Below are 26,971 nucleotides of genomic sequence, written 5' to 3'. Positions count from 1 at the left end.
ATCTCATTTTTCCAACCTCCCGCTCCAAGAAAGGATACATATATGTATGTATATATACATACATATATGTATATTTTAATATAATCTTTTTGTATTCATTCAAACACACATGTGCGTGCACACACACGCGTGCGCGCGCGCGCACACACACACACACACACACACACACACACACAAATGTATCTATCCATCTATCAGTGTATGTCCGACTGTGGAAGAAAATAGCCCCAAATTTTATTACCGTTTATCTTCAGGTGATGAGATTATGGGTGTTCTAAAGTATTCATTAATTTTGTGGTTTTTTTCCTTTGTACTTTTCTTTTGTCTAAATATATATTTTTCCCCCCAAAAAAGTTTTTTTTCAATTCAGTTCCATTGCCGCTTAACTTCTTATCTGACAGAATGATGTGACATTAAAAGATTACCACTGATATTCACAAAGGAAGAAAATAATCTCTCCATCCCACCACTATAAACCGATTTAGATACGTTTTATTCTTACAGTGAGTACCCTTATGCAAAAATGTTTCCTGAAAAGTAAAAAGTGAAAATTACTCCGATGCTTTGCGTCAGGGAAAAGGTCAGGCGTATGAAGATGGCTCTTTCAAAGAGTTTTTTCATAGAATATACCATTTTATATAATTGTTTATTAACATAAATTGTACAAACATATAATGTATTATATGTATATTTTTACTCAGCATAACATTACACACTGGGTAAGATTTATGTAATTAAGTGTAGTTAATCAAGATTATAATTACAAGAAAAGGCTTTAAAACCCATCGTAGCCTCCGCGCAGTCAGCCCCACCCCTTCCTCTGGCCCCGCCCCAGTGCCCCTTTCCGCCCCATTGCCCCTTTCCGCCCCATTGCCCCTTTCCGCCCCATTGCCCCTTTCCGCCCCATTTCTTTCGACCGCGTTGACCCCGCCCCTTCGCGTCGTCCCGCCCCTCCGCCCCGCCCGCCGTGAGGGCACCTGGGAAGAGGCGGAGAACAATATGGCGGATGGCGAGGAGCCGTAAGTACTCGGGCTCAGCAGGCGTGCCGGGCCGGGCTGGGTTGTGAGAGAGCGCGGCGGTGGGCGGTCACCGCCGCCACCCGGGGTCCCCCAGCCCCCCGCCCCGTCCCCTCGCCCCCCCATCCCCTCGCGGCGCCCAATGTGTAGCGTGATGCTGACCCTTCTTTTATTCTCTCTTTCTTTTAGGGAGAAGAAAAGAAGGAGAATAGAGGAGCTGCTGGCTGAGAAGTTAGTGCTGCCGGGAGGCCGGGGCCCTCTCCGGGGACCCCCGCCTCCCCCGACCCCAGGCCTAGGGGACCAGCCGCAGCGGGCCCGGGGGGCTGGGAGGGGGGCACCCGGAGCGCAGGCCGCGCGGCCTCATCCCCTGACCCCCATCCCGCAGCCCCAGGGGCCTGGCGGGCCGCTCCTCGTCTCAGTCTCGGGCGGGCGCCGGGCCCGGGGTCTACCGCAGCAGGTCCTGCACCGGCCCGCCGGGGTGGTACTTGACCAAAAGTCTTGCTGAAGGACCCTTGAGCCCCAACCCCTCCTCCACCCCAATTGTCAAAGCCGTGACCTTGTGAAAAGGGAATCTTTCTTAAACACGTGAAACGGACCGTAGGCCTGTTTGGCCTTTCGTAAATACTGAGACAGTAGTATTAATTGCAAACTTTTTATGAGAACTTTATGCATAAGGTATTGCAGTAAGCACTTCAATCATTTTTGCAGAATAATTGGTTCTAAAAGGAGAGCGTTGATTCCAAAGAGCTTATTTTCCCCGGATAAGTTTTTATCAGATACTTAATTCTGTGCTGATGAGACAGATTTAAACAAAATGTTTTCCACCCTGGCCCACACCACTTAATGTTTCATCTCCCTACACGGGAGGGGAGGAACGTACTCTTGCAGTGGGTGTGGTGAGTTCGTAATTTCTGTGCCAGTTCCCGGTAGCAGTGCTTCAGAGTCTCTACGAATCTCCTTCGGAGAGTTTAATTGCAATTGCAGTTGGACTGGAATATCCAGCTTAATTTCACATTCCTTCCCATCTTTCATTTCCTTTCCACTTTTGTTTAAAATGACAGTTAAGAATTGAATGCTTACTATATGCCATGCATTTTACTAAGTCCTATATGTGGATTATCTCTTTATCCTCGTTCTGACCTTAAGATGTAGCTACCACCTACACATGAGGTTTATGGCTGTTAAGTAATCTGCTGAAGGTCACAATGTTGTGGAACCAGACCCAGCTGAAATGTGACATCAAAACCTGTGGGCTTTATTGTTAGGCAGTACTTATTTGTCCCTTCGTAAAAATTGGGTATTACTAATACATTTGAAGGTAGCAACTGTGGGTTTATAGGAAATTTGAAAATTAAAAATAATCAGAACCAAACATGTATCTTGCATAGAATAGGAAATACATTTTGTATTTTGTTAGAGGAGTCCCTCTCTACTCAGTTGTATGTTCTAAAAAGTTTTTAGATAGTAATGCATATCTGTAGTGTAGTTGTAACCCCAAACTTTTTTTGTGTTGAGTGGAAACAACACCTCATAGTTAAGAGATTCTTTCTTGAAAATTGGGACCTCTTTCAGAGAAAAATGTGTAACAGTTCCTGTCATCAGAAATAATCATTAAATGACATCTTTCAAACTTGGAAATGACACATGAATTATATTAGATTTGGAGCATCACACATCTGAAAGTGGTGTTTTTTTGTTTTTTGTTTTTCATTTTCCTGGTATAATTGTGTTGATGGAACAGACTTGAGGGGTTTGCAGTAATCTTTTATAAATTCCAAATGTAGAAAAGCCCATTTCTCACCAATTGACCAAAATCCCAAATTTGATCTTGGTTTACTTTAGGATCCCAGAAGCACGTAGAATGATATATTTCGTCAAACGTGCTGTTCCTAACTTGAAATAAACTATATAATAGCCAAGGGAAAATTTAAAAGCATAAGCCTAATGATACTGATACTTCCCTTTTTATTTGAGCAGGTCTGGTGTAGTTACTTTTTCATTTGGGGAAACCATAATAGTTGTAGGTGTGGCTTTTTCCTACTGATCTTTGCAGCTGAATTTACTGTGTTCTGTGCAGAATGGCTGTTGATGGTGGGTGTGGGGACACTGGAGACTGGGAAGGTCGCTGGAACCATGTAAAGAAGTTCCTCGAGCGATCTGGACCCTTCACACACCCTGATTTCGAACCGAGCACTGAAGTGAGAAACGTTTATTTTTAAGTAACTCCTCTAATAGTTTTATGTTTCAAAAATAATAAAATGCTTTCTTTCTAATTTGCTCTTTAATAAAAAAATACTAATACAATTGTGTAAGTTATCTTGAAATACTAAATTGAATATTTGCAACTGATTTTATTTGAATGACAAATATTTAGTAGTTTTCACATTTCTCATGTAATGTGTTGAAAATTCTCAAGAATAAAATAACTTTATAATCTGAATTAAGATTCTAAGTTATACTTCACTTAAAATTACAGTTTAAAATGACTTCTGAGACACATTCCCCATTTTAGTCCTACTCTGAGGAATTAAATTTGATAGAGATATACATGTACTTGCTTAAATTTTGAAATTTAGTTGAAATGCGCATCTTAGAATTGAGTATAATTGCATGTTAAAAATTATGACTGCTCTATAATAGAGGAATAGAATTTTGGACTGGGAGTGTTTAACTTAAGGCAAGTATTCAATTAGATACAACTTATTTTTTAATACAAGGTAGAGAATATCTTCTTTATAGTTAGTTTTTATGTCCTTTGTGTTTATAAAGAGATGTTGTTGAAATAGAAATATTATGCTATTCCTAAAATTAAGGTACAACTCTTGGGTTTCAGTATAAATTTTCTCTCCTTTCATCTTAGACAGAATTGCAAGTATTTTGAATTTCTTTGGATAATCTACCTTTTATTTTTTTGCCTGATAATTTAAGATACTGGTGTTAAATGATTGTTTTAAATTGTATTTCTGCTGATGTACAATTTTCTAAGAGTTTTATCCATTTTTTTCTTTCTGTTTTCTCTTGTTTTATAAATACCATTATTGTTGTTCTTATCTTTTTAAGACCTTTAAACACCTTGTGCAGTGCTTGATCCTCTGTTAAAGTTTTTACAAACTTTTCTCTTCTTAGGAAGTCAGTTAAATAAGTAAATTTGCTGTTTTCCATCCCCTTTCAGAGTTCAAAAAAAAAAAAAAGATGAGTCTTAATTAACTAGGTATAGTAGTTTTTCTTGTTGGACATGAACTTTTAATTTCATAAAATGAAAATGAATTTAAAAACACTAAAATTGAAACCCGCTGAAATCATTGGGATTATAGAATTTCTGGTTCTACCTTGTTCATAAATTTAAAATAATTCATTGAATACAAAGTCTGCTCTTTATCTTCAGTTGCTTTTTTCACGGAAACATTAGAAACTTTTATGGCGATTGCTTTATTGATGGTACTTACAGTTATTATCAACCAGATTTTAATAATGCCTTTTCATTCTTTACAGTCTCTCCAGTTTTTGTTAGATACATGTAAAGTTCTAGTCATTGGAGCTGGCGGCTTAGGATGTGAGCTCCTGAAAAATCTGGTAATTTATACATATATGTATGTATATATGTATATATATATATAATGTATTTTTTTCCTCCTTGTGATAATTAGTCCTTTATCTTTTTCTGTTCTATTACTAGAAAATTTCTTTATTATAATTGTTAATCTTTTCTCCTGAGACTTTGTTAGATAAATTTAGCAGGTCAGATTAGAGATAGTAATTAAAATGATGATATAACTGTGGAACTTTTTACAGTCTAAAGTTTTCAACTGTAAAGTCATTGATAGAAATTCTTCTGTTTTCTTCTCTGGTCTTTATTAAACAAATCTTTGTGCTTCCTCTTGCATAGCAGTCATTAATTTCAGTGAAGTAAATAACAAAACTGGTAATTCCTATTTTAACATGTAATTTCAAAGAATTATTTCTTCTTTTCCTCAAAATAACCCAATTAGGTGGATAGGATATTGTCCCATTTTACATATAGGGAGAACTGAGGTTCAGAGATGTTAAATGAATTGCCCAAGTTTTTCTGAAGAATAGTGATGTGCTTGGAACCTAATCCAGGTCATTAAATCTTAGTCAAGTGTGCTTTTCACTGAGCCGTTAGGTCATTACAGGACTTAATCAAACAGTAATTTGTGATGGCCATAAAATAGTAAACTCATGAAATTTCAGAGAGCTAAGCCTTTTTTTTTTTTTTTTTTTTGTCAATTTGTTTTCACAGTATCATCTTAAAAGAGGGTACTCTGTAGTGAAGCTATTTCTGTATACTGGTTTGAAATCCATAATATGTGACTTGAGAGTTTTGTTGACTTTTAATAACCACAAAGTAGCTTTTTATAAGGCCTTATTGGCTTATTTAACAAAAATGGTGAGGGGAAGAATTGATTTAAAGGTGTTGTGTGTCAGGTGTTCGTTGGTGTGTCAAAAATTGGAAGTGCTAGAACAAACTCTTAGACAATGAGTAAAGTCACATTCACTGGCCAAATGAAGGACTTAAAAAGTTGGTCTTGGAGCTACAGTTTAAATGTAAACAGCCATATACATTTTGCTAAGAAAACACTAATGTCACTCCTAGTGGCACTGCAGAAACTTAATGCGCTTCATGGTACTTACTCCTGTGCTCAGTTCTGAAGGGATTGTGGGTCATCATGGTCTATGTCCCTAATGAATTTGAAATTTCATTGGAGGTACAAGTCGTACACAAAATAAATAGAATTATGTATGATGTACTATGTGATGTGGTGCCAAAATGACAGTACTTTCTTAAACATAAAAACCCTATTGCAGTACCAAGGAGTTCTAGAAAGGAAGGATTTATGGAGGATGGGTAGTGGTTTTGGTAGGCATTGTATGCAAAAATCTCCTAATGCTTAACTTTTTCTCTAATGAAGCTATTACCTGCAAATGTGACATATGGTAATTTTAAATGTAAATTAATTGGAGATTAGATCTAAGGAAGTCACCAAACAACTTTGATGCCTTGTAATTTATTGTTGTAATAACCTCTTAATAGAAGAAAACTAAAGCTTTTAGATTACCACTTGTTGCTTTGCTTATTTCAGACATAAATACCTAAGAGGTATACATGGTTTTTTGAATTGACTATAAGCCTTCTAAAGACTCATTCTAAAAAAAAGGCTATGACATTAATATTAATGATTGATCAATAGTTATTTAACCTCTTCACCCTCATATGCCAGGCATCATTTTGGAAGCTAAAGATACAGCCTTGAATAGTACTGACGGGTGTTTGTATTTGTGGGGCCTATGTTTTAGCGGAAGGAAAAAGACAAGTAAAATACATAATATATCAGATGGTAATAAAAGCTGTGGGGAAAGGAGGAATGCAAGATTGATAGCTTGGTAGATAGCCTGGTGAGAATGGAAGTGGTTTACAAAAAGGTGTTATTTGAGCAAAGGGGTGAGCAAGAATTCTTTAGGCAGAGAGAACATTTGGTGCAAAATCTGTCAAGTGGGAGCATGACCGTTACTTTTTAGGACAGCCAGGAGGTCATTATAGCTAAATCAGAAGTGGAAAAGGGGGAGCATTTTCCCATAGGGTATCAGAGAGGTAGTGGGAGGTGGAGGAGCTCAGAGTGAATATTACAAAAGGCTTTACAGGCTACTGTAAGAACTTTGCCTCTTACTGTGCGTCAGGAAGTCATTGGATGGATTTAAGCAGATGAGTTGACTTAATCTGACTTTTAACCTGGTTCACTGTGTCTGATATACAGAGAAAAAAGCTCAAGGAAGAACAGAGCAGGAAGCTGAGAGGCTGGTTAGAAGGTTGTTGGAGTCACCTAGGCAAGAGATGACAATGACTTGGAACAAGATGGTAGCATTGGAAGTGGTAAGAGGTGGTCAGGATGATGAACATGTTTTGAGATTGGAGTCAACAGGGTTTGCTAGTGGATTAGTTTGGGGACATGAGTAAAGGAGAGTGAAGGATGACATGAAAAGCTTTTCTCCTGGGAGGATGGAGTTTGCATTCACTGAAATGGAAGACACTGGGAAAAGAATAGATTTAGTGGTGTTGGTGAGCAAGGATGAATGAGTTTGGTTTTGGAAACTGTTAAGTTTGACAGGTCTGTCAGATGATGCTTTATCTTCCAAAATTGCCTGGGATCACAAGCACTAACGAGAAGTAAGCACAAGGGCACTCCACCTTCTGGCCAGTAAAGTAGGGGGAAAGCTCCTGAGTGAGATGAACTGGAAACCAATTTTTAGTGTTCAAATTTCTCATGAGTGTAGCAACCAAGTGGAGAACGTATTTTAAAGAGGAGGAATTGGTTCATACCCTGTCACATATCTCAGGTGGGTATGATTAGAGAGACTGAAAATTGTCATTGGAGGTAGCGACATAGGAGTCACTGGTTACCTTGACAAGGGCAGTTTTCTGTGAAGTGGTGGTAGTGAAAGCTTGTTTAGTATAAGTGTGAGACAGGAATATGAGAAAGCAAGTATGGACAGCCCTGGAGGACATCTTGCTATCTAAGGAGGGGCCCAAAAGTAGGAGAATTATTGACACCTGATTTAATCTATTTCACTGACCAAGACCAGAAAAGCATGGTTAATCATTGAGACTTGGTTTTTTTTCGTTCTGTTGCTTCTGCTGATAAATTTGAGCAGTGGTTGTACTGTTAGAATATGTGGCCTTATTGAAATGCAACCATTTGTTGCTTTTCCTTAGCTTTTTTGATGGCTTGTTCTTGACTCAATACTTCAAGGACACTCCTTTTACATGTGCTGTGTACGTATGTGTGTTGGTAATATGTAACTATGTAATAGTTATTTCTGAAGCACGACATACTTAATGTTATGTAAACTAAGATAAAGCTTGTAGGAATATTATTAACAATATTCTGAAAAAGAACAGCAAATTCAGTTAATTAGTAAGACTAGTAAAATTAAAATAGCTGGCAACAGCAGCAAAGCAACAAACTTTACAAATGTGTTTACGGGATTATAAAACCGCTGCAGAAATGTCGAGTTGTTCTCTTTTGGTTGCAGACTATTTAAAGTTGAGTAGTTACACATTTTTGACCTTTACAAGAACTCTGAGTTTTATGTACCTTGTAAGACTCTTTAACCACTGAATACAATTATGTAGAATTTATTATTGAGCATTTATAAATTTAGAACTACATGAAAACAAATCTTAAAATTTCAAATGTGAGGAAACTTCTGCTTAATTGGATTTTTTTTATTCCCACAGGCATTGTCTGGTTTTAGACAGATTCATGTTATAGACATGGACACAATAGATGTTTCCAATCTAAATAGGCAGTTTTTATTTAGGTAAGTTTTAAGATCTTAGTTTAAAATGCTGATAATCACTTGAACTTGAGTACATTACAGTTTAATCATCTTTAAAAACTATGAGAGGGTCACACTCATTTTATTTAAAAAATAACTACCACTCCCTTTTTAGGTAAAATTTTGCAAGAAAATTTGAGCATTCTGGTGAAACTAGTTTTGTAAACAAATACATGATTTTGTTGTGTTTTTTTAAGAGATTTCCAAATGGTTTATGTGATTCGGGAGGTGATTGTGTTCTGAAGACGTGGAGTGCAGCCTTTTTCCTCCTGTTGATTTCATGAGAGAATAGTAGCCAGAATATTAGGCCCTAATGACATACATTGGTGGGAATTTATAAGCCAAGAGTTGTATGGTGACTCTGGGGCAATGAAGTTGTGACAGAGTTGGAACTTTGTTAATAGAAAGAAAAAGAAAATGGACAGTTAAGGAGAGAAGATCCAGGAACAAAGGGATAATTACCTTCGACAAACATGAAATACAGAAAGCGTCTAGAAATGGATTGTTAGAAATGACTTTAAAAACTGGAAGTAGGCCATATATGCAGTCCTGAGGAAAGATTCATTAGTCAGTTTTACTATGTAGCATTTAGAGATTTGATTAGCTTAGATAGAAGTATCATTGATCAAAAAATTATACATATGGAGAGATAAGGACTTTTTATTTTTCTTTCTAGGGATTAGATTACTAGCAGAGAGTACTCAAATAGTTGTAGATATGCCGTATAAGGTTAGGTTAGCAGAGAAGGTAAAATTAAATTTTTGGATAGGCCTAAAACCTCTCTCTTTGTGGAAGATATTAAAGAGATTGAGGGATGGGTTAAAGTCAAGTTAAGGAAGTGCTGTAATTGCGATGTGAACTGTACATTTAACATTTAGGCCTTATCTTTTTGTTTATTTAGCCCTTGAAATTATCCTTCTTCACAGAAAACTTTGTGGATCCTTCCCGTGTGACACATTCTTAGTACATGAATGCTCTAAGAAAGATCCCATTGAATTCATTGGTTAATGATGATAGGTCATGACCTTTAGTTTGTAGCTAAAATAATGATTGAAAATCATAATGATAGTTAACATTTGTTGAGTACTTAAGATGTAGTAAACACTTTCTAAAGTCTTTATATTACCTCCTTTAATCTCAGAGCAGCCCTCAGGGCAGGTCATTGTTTTCCAGAATAAGCAATTAGGCCAGGGTGTCCTGCAAAGTTGGTAACTGTATAAAGCCTTTTTGTTCAGAGGGCAGTTTTTAGGTGGAGCGATCTGATCCCCTAATTCTGGAAAGGTAAATTAGCAGTTTCTACAGAAACTGTCTAGGAGTTTTTTTATTTGGGTTCTACTGTGGAAGTGCATATAATCCACAACATTAAAGAATCAAGTTTCCTTTATCCCTTTTATCTAAAGAACTCTGTCCTGAGTAGTTGAATACAGTACTGAAATCAGGTTCCTTGATTTGTACAGTCTAGTTCTAGGACAAAGTCAGAATAAAACTCTTATTAGAAGTTTTGAATCAAGAAAAGCACACTGCTTTATTGGAGAGGAAAAAAATTGACCTGTTAAATTATTTTTCTTTAAAATTCCCATTTTAGGGGCACCTGGGTGGCGCAGTCAGCTAAGCGTCTGACTCTTGATTTGGGCTCAGGTCATGATGTTAGGGTTTGTGAGATTGAGCCCTCCATTGGGGTCAGCATGGAGTCTGCTTAGGACTTTTTCTCTCACTCTCTTTCTCTGTCCCTCCCCCACTTGTGTTCTCTCTCAAAAATAAATAAACATGAAAAATTTAGACTTCTAAAAAGTAAGTAATAAAAAGTAATTTTTATTAGGAACATTGATTTTTAAATTTTCGTTTATTTTTAAAGTATTCTGTGCTTATATATGAAGGAATACAAAGATATAAGAATATGGTCTCTTTCTTCCAGGTGTTCATAGTCTAATGGGTATGATAGATCTCTGTGTATAATGAAAAATATGTTGTGAAAAAGTAGCAACAAAGCTCTTACTATATGCATATGCATGCATCACACATATGCATGTGTGAGGGAGTGATTTATGTCTTTGAGGAGAATAAGGAAGAAGTGATTTATGTCTTTGAGGAGAATAAGGAAGTAGAAAGAAAATACCATTCGTACTGAGATTAGAAGAGAGAATTCTTTGTGTCCTTTTGTATCTATAGCTATGGTTCTTAACTAGGAGTTACCTTTTTAGGTCTTCTGTTTTTAGCTTCTTAAAAATGTTGGCAATATTTGCAATTTTAGATAATGGCTTTGGCATTGTCTCTTCTTCGAACACATGCATATGACTTCTTATGGGACATAAAATTTCCTATTTAATCAGCACACATGGGAAGAAGGGGATAAACGAAGGTTCTTGTATCCCCAGAATAAATCTCATGTATATTTCAGCCACCACCTCCATAGTAGCACCTTGAGGTTCTGGGGTTCAGGGCAGATTTGGAATGCTCTGAGTGTGGGATAATATTTTACATTAGGAAATGCCAGAGTGAAAAGTGGCCAGGAAACATGCCATTGTTATGCTTTATATGGAAAAAACAAAAATAAAAAACAAACACTTTCTATTTTCATTTAAGAAATATTTGATTAGACTTGTCAGTGCTTGTGAATTTTACAATTTTACAGTTGTATTGTAAATACAATTTGGAACATCAGCAAGTGTTGCCATTTGGTGTTAGTGTTGAATGCCTAATCACTCATCAAAAAGTACTTCGATAAAAGTATTCCTTCTAAATATCCTCTAAATAAACTCACCATGAATATTTTTTATGTCTGAAAGTAAATTATACAGATCATCTAGATTTATATGATGAATGATAATTTAAATATAATTTTTCCTGTAGGCCTAAAGATGTTGGAAGACCTAAGGCTGAAGTTGCTGCAGAATTTCTTAATGACAGAGTTCCTAATTGCAATGTAGTTCCGTATCCTTTTGACAAAAAGGTTAACTTTCAAAAGCATTTGTTTTTTATTATAAAAGAGATGTTTAACATAGAGAATACAGATAAGCAAAAAAAAAAAAAAATCAGCAGTAAGTTTATTACTGAGGTATCTGCTGGTGACGTTTTGTTTTATATTGCTTCCAATCTTTTCTTTAAGGTTATATAAATATTTTTTGCCCTAATTTTTAAATTAAGCTTTCACAGCCAGCGCCATTGTTTATTTTGCATTATTGCCCTTGATTTCAGTTTGAATTACATATCTCTTTTGCTAGACTGTAAGTCCTTGTCTGGCTATAGTTAATGTTTATATCTCCCTAGAGTAGCAGGCTGAATAGACAGTTACTGTATTATTAACCAAATGGAAGGTGTGTCAGAGTAAATTCATTCTTAGAAGAAATATCTTTTAAAAAAGTAGTGTTCTGTAGGTTTGGGGACTGTTCAGTATTTTATAGAAATTCAGGAGGTGAGCTTTGCTATTTGAGAAATGCCACAGGATACAAAATGAACAAAAAAACCAAATCTGTTTCTCTATACTAGCAGTGAAAATGTAGAAAGTGAAATTTAAAATACAGTGAATACCATTTACAGCCACTCAAAAAAAAGAAGAAATACTTAGGTATAAATCTAATAAAATAAGTATGTGACTTATATGCTGAATACTGCAAAATGCTGATGAAAGAAATCAAAGGTCTAAATGAAAGGAAAGGTGTTCCTTTTTCAAGACTTGGGTGATTTGACAGAGTAAGGGTGTCATGTCACCCTACATATGTACACAAGTTTAATACAATTTCTATCAAAATCCTGTATTGTTGGATTTCGTTGTTGATACAGATGAGATTCTAAAATGTATATGCACAGGTGACGGGACACTTAAAACAATTTTGAGAAAGAATACAGTGTGAGGAATCACTGTATCATTTCAAGACTTAATACAGCTACAATAATCAAGACTTTGTGGTGTTAGCAGAGAGAGACACACGTTAGTAGAACACAGAAACCAGTAATAGCCAGAGGCAAATACGGCCAATTGGTATTTGACAAAAGTGCAAAACTAGTTCAGTGGAGGAAAGGATAATCTTTTCAACAAATTGTGGAGACTTGATAACCGTATGCAAAAAAAATGAATCTCAACTCAAACCTCAAAATTGAAAAAAAAAATAACTCAAGATGCATCATAGGTTTAAGTATACAATGTAAACTAAAACTTTGATGGCCGTCCGTGTACGAGAAAATCTTTGTGATGTAGGACTTGGTGAAGAGGCCTTAGACCACATCAAAAAAGTGTGATCCATAAAAGAAAAAAATTTGAACTATATCAAAATTAAAAACTTTGTTTTGTGAAGGGCCCTGTTAAGAAAATGAGATGTAATTATGAGAATGGGATATAATTATGAAGTAGGTATCTGACAAAGGACTTGTCCAGAATAAATAAAGAACTCTGAAAATTGAGCAGTAAGAAAACAATGCAATTAGGAAATGGACAAAAAATGTGAAGGGACATTTAACTAAAGAAGATAGTTCAAAAAGCACATGAGAGTATGTTCATCGTTGCTAGCTATAAGAGAAATCCAAATTATGACCACAATGAAATATTACTACATACTTGACATAGCTAAAGGAGAAAATAATAAAATCAAATCCTGGCAAAGCTACAGAAAAATTGGGTCACAGATACATTGCTGGTGGGAAATGTAAAATGGTATAGCCATCTGGAAAATAGGCTGTTTCTTAAAAATGTGAATATATACTTTCTGTATAACTCAGTAATTTCATTCCTCGGCATTTACTCTAGAGAGACAAATACTTAGGTCTACATAAAAATTATTCTCGAATGTTCATAGCATCTTTATCTGCAGTCTCCAAAAACTGGAAACAATCCAAACATCTGTCACTAGGTGAATTGTTAATACTGGCATGACCATGCCGTGGAGTAATACTGAGCAATAAAAAGGAACTAAGGAAACATGCAACAAGTTAGGTGGATATCAAAGGCAGTATGCTGAGGGGCACCTGGAGGCTTGGTTGAGCATCAACTCCTGATTTCAGTTCAGCTCATGATCTCGCAGTTTGTGAGATCAAGCCCTGTGTCAGGCTCTGTGCTGACAGCAAGGAGCCTGCTTGGAATTCTCTCTCTCCCTCTCTCTGCCTCTCCCCTGCTCTCTCATGCGCACCTTCTCTCAAAAAAAAAAAAAAAAAAAAGACATGGTGAATGAAACATGCCAATCTCAAAACATCATATATTGTATGTTTCCATTTAAATAACATTCTTCAAATGACAAAACTACAGAAATGAAGAACAAATTCCTGATTGCCAGGGATTAGACACGGATTGGAGTGACTCTAAAGGGTTAGCAGGAGGTAGAGCGTTGCCTTGATGGAATAGTCACATGTCTTTATGGTGGCGGTTCCACAAATCTACACGTGTTTGAATGACAGCTGTACATACTCATTTTTATCAATGTCGTGTTTTTGGTTTGGATACTATGCTATAGTCTCTAAGAGGTAACCACTAGGGGAAACTGGATGAAAAACACGGGACCTCTTTGTACTAGCTTTGCAACATTCTGTGGATCTGTAGTATTTCAAAATAAAAAGTTTAAAAAGGCAAATACAGGCCCCTGTAGGGAAAAGGATGAAGAAGAATATGCATACTGTTAGATCTGTGAACTTTGAGTATTTTGTAGAAATCTAGGGCATAGAATTTCTTAGTGTGGATCCTGGGTCCCCCTATTGCTGTTTCTCCAGTGTGTGCTCTGGTTCTCTTATGACCTCCCCGTGCTAGCTGCAGTTTATGCCTCCTGTTTGCCGAGCATTCAGAAGGAATAGAGGCCTGAATGGGTGAGGGCTAGAATTGAATTTGTTTTTTATAGCTTTTATAGTCCAGAATAAAAAATCTAGGACAAACATAATTTATATTGTCCCGTTTTTCTCCATTTTGCTTTTTAAAAATATATGATGGATTATTATAATTTAGAGAAGTATAATATATATTATTAAATAGAAAATTGCTCCGTTAGAAAAATTAAAATATTTTGTACACGTGTGCTGTTAAAATGCTACCTACTATGATTGATTAACACCAACAGCCATTTTTGAATGGGGTTCTCTTTGCAGCATCCAGACAGGGAAAGACTGCTGATAGAATTTTGTAGGGTAAAAAAGAGAGAGACTTGGAAAACTGACTTAAATGAGAGAAGAACAAGGATTTGTTCCCCACCCCCCCCGCCCGCCCCACTTACTCCCAAAATAACAAATCACATTAGTACCTGAAAAAGCTATTGGAAACCTGGTTTTTTAAAATTAGCTTCGCAGCAGTAATTCCTATTTTTAATGGAAAATGTTTGATATATAACTTCGTATAAATTCAAGGTGTACAAGGTGTTCATTTGTCCTAAGTCTTGTAATCGTGTGCCTCAATGGGAACTGTAATGCGTGTTTCCTTCACTAAAATCCATATTGCCTCTTTGCTTAGGGCTAATGGTGTGTTTGGGGCTAAAACACACAGTCTGCTTTCCCAGGATGTATGGTTTGATATTAAAACTGAAGTCTAGTAGAGAGTATAACAGAGATATAAATATAATATGGGAGTTCAGAGATGAGAGAACTAAGTAGTTAAGGAGAGGAGTGTTTAGAAAAGAGGTGTTGTCATGAATTAGGATTGTGTTCATTTTGTCACATTCCCCGGAACATTGAAGACTTATGTCTTGTTAAATACATTTATAATTTGTTCCTTATGGCATTGTTAAATTCACTTTATAAATTAAAAACTTAACAGCTTAAGTTCCTTTACTTATATCCAGACATTTCAACAAGATTCAAGATTTTAATGACACTTTCTATCGACGTAAGTTGTCCACTTGAAATTAAATTCTCACTAAATTCTTCCTGTATTTTATTGCTATCTATTTGAAGGTTGCTAGCTATTTGAGGGCTGTTTCTTCATTTGTTTTCATCTCTTGGTGTTTGCTTTTCAGTAAGGTTGACTGAACAGAGAATGCCACTGTTGTAATTCTTAGTTGATATCATTAGCTGCATTTTTATTTGTTGTCTTGAGTAAAGATGACTCAAGAATTAGGAGCTGTGTGTGTTTGTGTTGTAATAAAAGGCGGGGCTTTATTGTTTCTTAGAAAGTGTGAATTATTTTGTGCAATGGCATTTTTAAAAGCTAAACTTGCTTTTTCTTCCATAGAATTTCATATAATTGTATGTGGACTGGACTCTATCATAGCCAGAAGATGGATAAATGGCATGCTGGTAAAAACTTTAGTGTTGTTATGATTCTTGGAAGTTCTTGCTGCTGCTTCGAACATACCAAAAATTAGAATACCATATCATATTTTTGAAAAATCATTTTAATTTTCACTCAAGTAGTTGTGCTTCATTATTTATTGCCAGTCATTAATTTTCAGGTGAGAATATAAATTGCTAATATCATAATCCCTTGATTTGATAATCTAGTGCTCAGTAATGTGATTGACTTGTGAAATTACTTGACAGCATGTTATCTTTTTTTTTAATTGTTATTCCCCTCTCCTACCTTCAAATAATTTTCCTAGATATCTCTTCTAAATTATGAAGATGGCGTATTAGATCCAAGCTCCATTGTCCCTTTGATAGATGGGGGGACAGAAGGTTTTAAAGGAAATGCCAGGGTGATTCTGCCTGGAATGACTGCTTGTATTGAATGCACACTAGAACTGTATCCTCCACAGGTAATCAAAAAAGCACCTGCATTTGCATTTGTGTTAGAGTCTCTTGGGGGGTAGAGTTAGGATTAATTATTAAATCTAGTTCAGTATTTAGGATTTTTAATTACGGGTGACCATATTTTAGAAATCATGCTAAGAAGAAAGATAAGAAATTATGGTCTATTTCTAGAAACATAGGAACCAAATATCACAGTTTGATACTATTCTCTTTTCATAATTCCTTTGTATTCATTTTTTCTTTTGGAGAGTAGGGATCAAGGGCCAATTCCAAAGTTATATGTTGGGATAGAGCTATACTGTGTTTTCTTTGGTTTTTGCCTGTGATTGTTCTGGGGAAATAAAGATACCAGGGATGAGAATGATCCTTCCAAAGATGGGCCTCTTTAAGCTACATACCCACTTTAAGGAACAGTTAGAATTTTGATTTAAAAGTAAAAATGATTTTAGGGGCACCTGGCTGACAGTCAGCAGAGCCTGTGACTCTTGATCTCAGGGCCGTGAGTTCCAGCCCCATGTTGGGTGTAGAGCCTACTTAAAATAAAGGTTAAAAAACAAAAAGAAATAATTTTATTAGTGTTTACTTGGGATTGATTTAACTCTGTGAATTTGCTTTTGTTTTGGTTTGTTTTATACCGTCATATTTAAATATGCAAACATAATGAAGTGCTCATATTTGAGAAATTATTTGGCACTTTTCTTCTCATGATCTAACAAAGCTTAAATTTTGTACATGTAGGGCAAACCTATTGTTACAGGAAGATGAATCTAAGGCAGGTGATTCAGATGCTCTTTTAGTTTTAGAATTATTAGTGGTATAAAATGTTTTGTTTTTATAAGAGGAAAGCTAAGATGAATTAAAACCTACTATCTACTTTTAGGGAGCAGTCCTAATTAGAAGTTACATTTTAAAATAATTCATTGTTTAAAATCCACTAAAAAAGGTAAACTGTGCTTTCAGGTTAATTTTCCCATGTGCACCATTGCATCTATGCCCAGGCTACCAGAACACTGTATTGAGTATGTAAGGATATTACAGTGGCCTAAGGAGCAGCCTTTTGGAGGTAATAAACTGAATTTCATAATCCGGAATTATGTAAGATATATTTGTTTATATTATCCGTTTGTGTAATTACATTAAAAACAAGTTGATTTAAGTTTACATGTTTCTGTCTTCCTCTCCTGCTTATTTTTTCTTTTTCTTTTCTTTCTTTTTTTTTTTCCCACTAACAGAAGGAGTTCCATTAGATGGAGATGATCCTGATCATATTCAGTGGATTTTCCAAAAATCCCTCGAGAGAGCATCACAATATAATATTAGGGGTGTTACCTATAGACTCACTCAAGGTAAGTCAGTGAATTGTCATGAATTATAACCTGGGGATGATCCCATTTTCAAGGGTTGGAATGCTCTGAAAGAAATAACGGATAAATGATTTCAGATAGTACCAGCCATTTGCGGCTCAAAGTACCATGGAAATAATAGTTTCCAGGTGTCCCAAATTTGGTTGGAAGGAACAGAGTTTGACAGAATCCATACTACTTATTAGCTAGAGGAATTTAATAAAATCTTACTGGAATTGGAAGAGGCCCTGAATCATCCAATTTGAACCATTCATTTTATCTTTCACTGAAGAGGAATGTGTCACGTCCTGGGACCATCTATTTCACATTTGGATAAGACTGTCAAGACAATTATTTTGTGTATTGAGCAGAAATCTCCATCTTTAGTTTGGTCTGAGCATTGCCCCAGCATACACCATAGATAAATCAATTCCCTTTTGAGTAATAGCCTTTAACATATTGACAACAGTTATCATATTGCCTGCAAATCACTGTCATCAGCCTTTCTAGTTCCTTCAAAGCTTTGACATGTTGCCTGATGTTAAGTTCCCATCATGTTGTTTTTTTCTAACCATGTTCCAGTTGTCCATATTTCTCTTAACTATCTAGGGTAGAATGCAGCATTCTAGGTTTGGTCTTAAAATAAACTTGTGATAATTGGTGCAGTCTTAGAGGAGAGCAGGGTTTTTTGTTATTTCTTTGCTTGTTATTTATGTTGATGGTATACTTCTGGTTCTTTAAGGTTACTGTCTACTAAAATCTGAAAGTTTTCCTACATGCAGTTGCTAAGCCCCATCTTCCTACTATAGGTTTGGCAGTTTTTTGGGGTAGTTTTGTCTTTTATAATACACAAGTGTAGGTCTTTACAAGTTTATTCTTTAAAAAATTTTCTTAATGTTTATTTATTTTTGAAAGAGAGAGCATGAGCAGGGGAAGAGCAGATAGGGAGAGAGAGACACAGAATCTGAGGTAGGCTCCAGGCTCTGAGCTGTCAGCACAGAGCCTGACATGGGGCTCAAGCTCACGAACCGTGAGATAATGACCTGAGCTGAAGTCAGGTGCTTAATCTACTGAGCCACCCAGGCACCCCTTTACAAGTTTATTCTTAAACCTGCTGTTACCTCTCTATATGTGCTTTTATGCCTGCCAGGTTGTCTCTTTTTTTCCAGCATCTTTTCATCTGTTGTTTTGATAATCATTCTCTATCTCTTTTCCAAATAGTTAAAAATTTTTACAAGACTTAAGACATCCAGGTGGCTAAAAGACACATGAAAAAATGCTCAACATTACCCATCATCAGGGAAATACAAATCAAAACCACAATGAGATACCACCTCACACCTGTCAGAATGGGTCAGATTAACAACTCAGACAACAGATGTTGGCAAGGATGCAGAGAAAGAGGATCTCTTTTGCACTGCTGGTTGGAATGCAAACTGGTGCAGCCACTCTGGAAAACAGTATGGAGTTTCCTGAAAAAGTTAAAAATAGAACTGCCCTACGACCCAGCAATGCATTGCGCTACTAGGTATTTATCCAAGGGATACACGTGTGCTGTTTCAAAGGAGCACATGGACCCCAATGTTTATAGCAGCACTGTTGACAATAGCCAAGTATGGAAAGAGCCCAAATGTCCATCAACAGATGAATGGATAAAGCACATGTGGTATATATTATACGATGGAGTATTACTCGGCAATCAGAAAGAATGAAATCTTGCCATTTGCAGCAATGTGGATGGAAGTAGAGGGTATTATGCTAAGTGAAATTAGAGAAAGACAAATATATGACTTCACTCGTAAGAGGACTTTAAGATACGAAACAGATGAACATAAGGGAAGGGAAGCAAAAATAACAGGGAGGGGGGACAAAACATAAGACGCTCTTAAATGCACAGAACAAACTGAGGGTTGCAGGAGGGGTTGTGGGTGGGGGGATGTGTTAAATGGGTACGGGACATTAAGGAAGACACTTGTTGGAATGAGCACTGGGTGTTATACGTAGGGGATGAATCACTGGAATCTACTAAAATCATTGGGCTATATGCTAACTGACTTGGATGTAAATTTAAAAAAAAAATTGTTTTTAACAAGGCTCAAGTAGCTGAGAACAGACATTTGAATCATACTTCTGGTTAGGCCCTTTTAGGTTTATCTCATTCTTTTGATCAGGCTTTCTTGAGTACTTGTTATTTCTTTGTCTTATTCACAAGGATGTCATGAAAGACCTTTCCAACTGCTCTGCCGAATCCTGGATATACTATCTTCCATGTTTCCCTGGGTTACCTAGTTACTTATCACAGTAACTGAGTCCAACATGACTTAACTCAGTGAACAATCTTAATGCCCGGTCTAGTGATCACTGCTTCCTAATGTAGGTACTCACAGTTCATCCTTCCAGAATTTTGTTCCAAGTTCATCACTTAGTTCACTAGAAAAAAGGCTTTGCCATCTTTTTGAAAATCTGTTTCTCTTCTGTGATTATTTCCTTGTATTTACTGAGGTCCTGGTAATGTCATTTAAAAATTCTATTACATGCTCCTTAGTGCTTCCTGTACTCCCCCTACTCTAACCATTCCAACCTGCTTTGTGTTCTTTTTAAAAAAATTTTTTTAACATTTATTTTTGAGAAACAGAGACAAAGTGCATGTGGTGGGAGGGGCAGAGAGAGAGGAAGACACAGAATCTGAAGCTGCCTCCTGGCTCTCAGCTATCAGTACAGAGCCTGACATGGGGCTCGAACCCACGAACCATGAGATCTTCACCTGAGCCCCCCAGGCGTCCCTGCTTTGTGTTCTTGAACACACCCAACTCATTCCCACCCTGGAGCTTTAATACTCCTAATTCTTTTTTCTTTTTTTTTTTTTTTTTTAATACTCCTGATTATTATACCAGGAATGTTCTTCTTTGGATCTCCTTAGGGTTGGCTGCTTATCCCTCAGGTACCAACTTAACCGGTTTACTCCATCATTCAACTGATAATGACCTCGGAGCCATTCACTATCAATGTTCATATAATTTCTCAGAAATAATGGTAGTCTTGTTTTCCTATGCAAAGAATATTTCATACTTAACACTTTGATACATCCTTGCCCTGGAGCCTTTGCCCTTACTATTTATGAAAATGCTCTTTCCACAGGTCATTACATAGCTAGATCTTTCTTATGCTTTAGGTTTCAGCTCAAATTAATGACCTTCCTGAGGAGGTCATCCCTGATCATCTACTTTAATGGACCTCTTCCACCATTGTCAACTCTACCATATACCTTGTTTTACTTTCTTCATAAAGCTCTTCAGTATATGAAAGCAGAAGGAAACTCTGTAAAAGCAAATACATGTTTTCACTGCTACTCACGTAGAATGGTGTCTGGCATATAGTGCACATTTGGCAACAGTTTGAATTAAATGACTTAATTTTGTCCTGATCAGGAACTGTAAACTCATTTCAATATGCAGCCTCTTTCATCCTTCCATATTTAGCAAGGCTTGGTGTGTGCTTTTGAGCCTGATGATTGAGAGCCTTGACAAAGTACAGAATCAAAATTGGAAGTAAAGGGGGTGGGGACAAGAAGTGAGGAGTGGGCGATGAGAAGTCTTTATCATTTTGGCTCTTATTGGGCAATGTGTCTTACATTCCTCACTGTGACTACCTGTTCTTCCTTTCAGTACATCCTGCTGTATGTGGTTCACTGGAGAGCTTCTAGTTTAACCATCATGAAGTTAGTTCCTCCCTACTTCCCCTTCTCTGAAATTATATGTATTCATACAGTCAGAGTTAGCTTTTTAAAAATTAATTAATTTTAAATTTATTTCTTTTTAAAAGTTTATTTATTCTGAATGAGAGAGAAAGAGCACAGGAGAGGCAGAGAGGGAGAGAGAGAGAACCCCAAGCAGGCTCTGCGGTCACAGCACAGAGCCTGCTGTGGGGCTTGAACTCATGAACCATGAGATCATGACCTGAATCAAAACTAAGAGTCAGTCGCTTAACTAGCTGAGCCACCCAGGCACCCTAAGTTTAGCTGTTTATTTATTTTGAGAGTGATGGGGAGAACGTGTGAGTCAGGGAGGGGCAGAGAGAGAGGAGACATCAGATCCCAAGCAGGCTTTACACTGTCAGTATAGAACCTGATGTGGGGCTCAGTCTCACAAACCGTGAGATCATGACCTGCGCTGAAACCAAGAGTTGGTCACTTAACTGATTGAGCCACCCAGGTGCCCCCAGAATTAACTTTTTAAAACAGGTTTCCAAACTTTTTCACTGTCTTTGCTCCATGTCTTCTTAGATTGTTTGGCCTTTTTCTCAGTTTTTTGAAACCTGCCTGCACCTAAAGTCTGGGAACACATTTTTAAATTCTCCCTCAACTCCCAAGATAATATGGCTACTTTTTTCTGAAGTTTTTGTGTTCCAAAATGAACAATTCAGATATAGTTAGGGAATATTTATTTTGTACTTAAAAAAATGGTAGAGGGTGGGGCTTTGTTCATTCCTAATCTGTGAATACTGATATGCAAAACATGAGATAGAAATAGAGTACAGTTAAATATTTTGCATAGTCCATATTATAGAGGGAAATGAGACGACGAGGGGCAGTTTCTCTGTTTGTTGTAAGTTTCGGGGAATCAATAAAACTATTGTATGAGGAAAAATTAGTTAACTCTTGTTCTTTATACTTTATTCACACTTCACTGAGGATAGTATAGTAAACTGTAGCAGTTAAGATTATGCACTGGGGAGCAGATATAGGTTCATATGCCACTCCTATCACTTTATTAGATGTATAGTTGTGGATATTTGTCTCAACTTCATTTTCCTTACCTTTAAAATCAGAGTGATAAGACTAATAACAAGGATGTTATGAAAATTCTGTTGTATCTTAATCTTCATACTGTACCTGAAATACAATAAACACTCTAATTGTGAGCTGTATTATATTGTGTCTTTTTTATTTGAAGCTTAGTAAAGAGTTTTCTTTGATACTGTAACTGGTTTAAGATTCTGAACATACAACAAAGTGATGGGAATGTGAAAGAAGATCATTTCATTGTTAAACTTAAGTCTATTTTCTGACTTGAACGCCTGAAAAATCAAGTTGTGGAAAATGATATTTAATAATCAGATTGTCTAAGACACTTTTTAGAAGAAATGACCGTCTTTTAATCAATATATTTTTCAGGAGTTGTAAAACGAATCATTCCTGCAGTAGCTTCTACAAATGCAGTCATTGCAGGTAGGGGAAAATGGCCATACTTAATTTTGTTTTCTTTCCTTTAGTTTTGATTCATTAAATTGACATTATTGCAGCTACTTGATTTCAGAAAACTAGTATTTTAGAAATTTGGTATCTTCTTAGGTGGGGAGGGTGTAACAAAACAGCAAAAAAGAACAAGCTATTGGATCTGTATATATTTTGTTTTAAATTATGTCATAAAGTGCTCTGTTGTAAGGGGATGTTATATACCTTTCCTTTTTTTTTTAAATTTTATTATTTTTTTTAATGTTAATTTATTTTTGAGAGAGACAGAGACAGAATGCGAGTGGGTTAGAGGCAGAGAGAGAGGGACACACAGAATCTAAAGCAGGCTCCGGGCTCTGAGCTGTCAGCACAGAGCCCGACGCGGGGCTCGAATTCACGAGCTTTGAGATCATGACCTGAGCCTAAGTTGGACGCTCAACCGACTGAGCCACCCAGGCCCCCTATATACCTTTCCCTTTAATCAGTGTAACAGATTGCTCATTAATCTAAAGAAGAGGAAGGAAAACATGCAATGCTACTCTCTTACTTGGATTATATAAAACAAATATACAATTTGTTACTTTCTCAGTGTTTTAAAGAGTGTGTATGTACATATCTATATTTATCTGTTTTTTAATCAATAGCCTTAAATGTTTATCTGTTCTGATTTATAACTGACTTTTTAGAAAACTTATAATTTTAAATGTCTAATTTTCATTGAGTTGAGGCACCTTTATTTTCTCCCCTCTTCAGCTGTGTGTGCCACTGAGGTTTTTAAAATAGCCACAAGGTAATGGATTTCATTTTTTAATATCTATGTAAATCTGTATTTTGATTTGGCTCAATTGTATAAAGATGAACATTTTTTCATTACAGTGCATATATTCCTCTTAATAATTACTTGGTATTCAATGATGTAGATGGACTGTACACGTATACATTTGAAGCAGAGAGAAAGGTAAGTACTATTACACTAATGAAAACTTGTTTGATCATGCATAGTTTGATTTTTACGTATTAATTACTGGTTAGAAATATGAGTGAAATTGCCCACATCCTATGTATTCTTTAACTTCCAGAAACCTACTTACTATATATCTTTTGCAGTGTAGCCCAGAATAAATACTGTGTAGCAAAATAATTTAGGAAAACAGGTCTATTATGAAAAACAGATTTTAAAGCATGAAAATTTATTTGTAGGAAATATTATAAAACAAGTTGATTTTCATTTCATATTTATAGACTATTATTGGTGGGTATGCCACTATTATATATTGTGTTTTATGTGTTTAGGAGAACTGCCCAGCATGTAGCCAGCTTCCTCAAAATATTCAGTTTTCTCCATCTGCTAAATTGCAGGAGGTTTTGGATTATTTAACCAATAGCGCATCTCTGTAAGTGTTCTGGATTTTTGTTTTATTATAGAAATAATTTTTCTGATTTTAAAACTTTAAAAACTAGAATTGTTTTTTAAGAAGTGATCTTTGATTTTTTAATTTTATTTTGTTTTCCCTATCATAATTTAGGCAGATGAAATCTCCAGCCATCACAGCTACATTAGAGGGAAGAAATAGAACACTTTACTTACAGGTAATCAGTGTTTGGTTGTTTTTTTGTTTTGTTTTGTTTTTTTGTTTTTCACAAAACTATATTACAAGTCTTTTTTCTCATTATATTACAAGTTCAATTTCATTTAATGTGCTTTACATTAAAATAATTTTGTTTTCTAGTCAGTAACTTCTATTGAAGAACGAACAAGGCCAAATCTCTCCAAGACATTGAAAGGTATTTTAAAGATTAAAAAAAGAAAATGTTTATTTATTTTGAGAGAGAATGCATGAGCAGGGGAGGGACAGAGAGAGAGGGAGAGAGAAAATCTGAAGCAGGCTCCGTGCTGTCAGCACAGAGCCCGATGGGCTCAAACTTACAACTATGAGATGACCTGAAACTAAATCAAGAGTCTGTTGCTTAACCAACTGAACCACCCAAGTGTCCTGAAAGCTATTTTGAATGAATATATTTACTAATCATTTTCTTCTTTTTTTCTCTTGGTAAAAGTAATGAATCCTTATTCTAGGTAATGCCTTTAAATGATGATTTCATTATAATTATATCTTTAGAAATGATAATAGAATTGTTCTTTCAGTAGAATATTAAAAAAACTCGAAGAAATCAAAGATAGTATCACCTTGATTAAAGAGAATTGGATTTTGATGTTTATCTAGACCTTAAATGTGTACTTTGTGTGTGTGTGTGTGTTTTGCTTCTGTTGAGATTTTTTTGCTTGGGTTAATTACACTTTTTCTATTATAGAATTGGGACTCGTTGATGGGCAAGAACTGGCAGTTGCTGATGTCACCACACCACAGACTGTACTATTCAAACTTCATTTTACTTAAGGAAAATAAATCTGCACATAATAGAAAACTGATGGAAATATTATATATTACATGTATGCTAAGAAATTTAATGTCATTTTTAGCGTTAGTGTTGCTAGAATTTGACTTTTTTATATAAAGAACCACTCTTTTTTTAAATTTTTAACTTACCTTGAAGACAGAATTTTGGGGTTGGTATTTGTAAGCATTTTCATTAATAATATGGCAAATGATATCTGGAGAGAGAGATAATGAGCAAATGTATTTCTTTAGAGGAGGAGGCAAACACTCTGATGCGTGACTTCTGTTATTATGGTCACAGAACGCATTCCTCATTTTTCATTTGAGCACCCCCATATAGAAAAGATACCCCTTTAAAGAAAATTAGAAAATAAAGTTTTAAATAACATTAAACATTACAACCTGACATCTAGAGCATATTGAACATAGCCTACTTCTTGCTTGATTTAATATTCATTTAATTGTGGTTGTCCAAATGAATATTAATTATTGCAAAGGTTACCGTGTCCATAATAATTTGTAAATGGTGTTATAGCTGAATACCTGTGCATGGAAATGGGAACTATTTTCATGTTTACTTGTAGTGCCATAGAGGCCAATATGCACAATATTAAAGCCAAGACATGGATGTTTAAAAGAATCTAATGTTCAAACAGTTATCACTGATGCTTTCACACTATTTATTAATAAAATCATATATTGTCTACTTTTCTCACTGAAAATTTTTAAGGTATATTAAGGATAGTAAGTTCCATAGTGATGTACATTGCAATAATTTTTAAATGTGTAGCAGGATTACTAATACAAAACTTTTATGGTACCACAAGAAATAGCTACTGATTTAATTTGCTCTCACATAATAATGTAATGAAATGGAATCTTTTTATATTGTCCTTAAAATGCCCTTTTCTTCCCTAAAAAATTAGGCCTTTAGACAAAATTAAGTGTAAGTATTGAAAAATTAGTTTTAGTGTCTCAATGTGGGAACATGCACTATGTGTTTTTCACTTAGATGGCAGTGTTCTATTCAAAAGCTTTATGATTACATGTCACTAGGTTAAATTTTTATTTATTCTTTTTAGCTCCATACCAACGTTTGTTTCATTATAAAATCATATAATGAGATACATAGTTATAGGTACTTAAAAAGTTACAGATTCAGGGGTACTTGGGTGGCTCAGTCAGTTAAAGCATCTAATTTCGGCTCAGGTCATGATCTCAAGGTTCCTGAGTTTGAGCCCCACATCGGGCTCTGTGCTGGCAGAAATAAACATTTTTTTAAAAATTTAGAAAGTTACAGATAAAGTTTGAATTTCGGAATATGAAGGGACTAACATTTAGCACCTCCTTTACACGGGTGCTCTAATAATTGTCAGAGTAGCCTTGTGTGAGAAGGTGTTAATATCTACATCAGAGAGCTCAATCCTTTTAGAAAGTTTACATCATTTATCCCAAATTGTACAATTCGAAATCTTGGAACAGCGATTCCAACACCAGTCTGCCCCCAACCTCCTTCTCAGTCTACTTGTTTAAGCTGTTTTAAGTTAGTTACCTGAATTATTTAGTACTACTTGTGTAGATCACTAAATATTACGAGTTTTAACATGTAAATTTTTACTGGTTAGATGAAACTATTGGAAAATCATAAATAACTTTTCAAGGGCAAAGTTTAATTTTGTTTTAAATTTAAAAAAATGGCTTTAGGACATAGTTGCTTGCAGTGGGATAAAATAAAGGCGGGAAACCTAAATAACCACAGCAGGGAGATAGAAGAGGTTTAATAGATTTGTGGCAAATTGGAGTGAAAATTACTTTTGTAAAGTGGCAAGTACCTCAGCTGACTGTTCACTCTTGGTATCCATATTTTTCAAAGTCATCTGGAAATCGGAATTTTTCTATGGAATCTGGCTTCAAATGTTGACAGAATTTTGCGTTTAACATTATGGAGTCTAAATCCCTTAGCCACTG

The 26,971-nt window shown here is 35.8% G+C and overlaps 1 protein-coding gene across 2 annotated transcripts; it reads left to right on the top strand.

Moving 5' to 3' along the window:
* The first annotated feature begins 953 nt into the window (after nt 1–953).
* UBA3 (ubiquitin like modifier activating enzyme 3) lies at nt 954–25,707 on the top strand. 2 transcript variants are annotated; one of them, XM_042929946.1, is made up of 18 exons: nt 954–1,019; nt 1,206–1,247; nt 3,094–3,214; nt 4,509–4,589; nt 8,272–8,354; nt 11,223–11,303; nt 15,122–15,165; nt 15,511–15,575; nt 15,878–16,033; nt 16,989–17,091; nt 17,261–17,374; nt 22,545–22,598; nt 23,358–23,394; nt 23,481–23,562; nt 23,898–23,998; nt 24,131–24,194; nt 24,335–24,389; nt 24,918–25,707. In XM_042929946.1, the coding sequence occupies exons 1-18, from the start codon at nt 1,000–1,002 to the stop codon at nt 25,001–25,003; spliced, it is 1,389 nt and encodes a 462-aa protein (XP_042785880.1). In that variant the 5' UTR covers nt 954–999; the 3' UTR covers nt 25,004–25,707. The 2 variants fall into 2 exon arrangements, with proteins under 2 accessions (XP_042785880.1, XP_042785881.1); XM_042929947.1 differs by lacking the exon at nt 1,206–1,247 and having other exon boundaries at nt 958–1,019.
* The last annotated feature ends 1,264 nt before the right edge of the window (nt 25,708–26,971 follow it).

Source organism: Panthera leo, chromosome A2, assembly GCF_018350215.1.
Source record: "Panthera leo isolate Ple1 chromosome A2, P.leo_Ple1_pat1.1, whole genome shotgun sequence".
NCBI classification, from domain to species: Eukaryota; Metazoa; Chordata; class Mammalia; order Carnivora; family Felidae; genus Panthera; species Panthera leo.
This window is presented reverse-complemented; position numbering and strand designations above follow the sequence as displayed.

Excerpts from the sequence above, each read along its gene's own strand:
- UBA3 (XM_042929946.1), top strand. The coding sequence starts at position 1,000 with ATGGCGGATGGCGAGGAGCC. Across the intron at positions 17,092-17,260 it reads TAAGGAGCAGCCTTTTGGAG|AAGGAGTTCCATTAGATGGA; the intron begins GTAATAAACTGA and ends TCCCACTAACAG. Across the intron at positions 23,999-24,130 it reads TTAACCAATAGCGCATCTCT|GCAGATGAAATCTCCAGCCA; the intron begins GTAAGTGTTCTG and ends ATCATAATTTAG.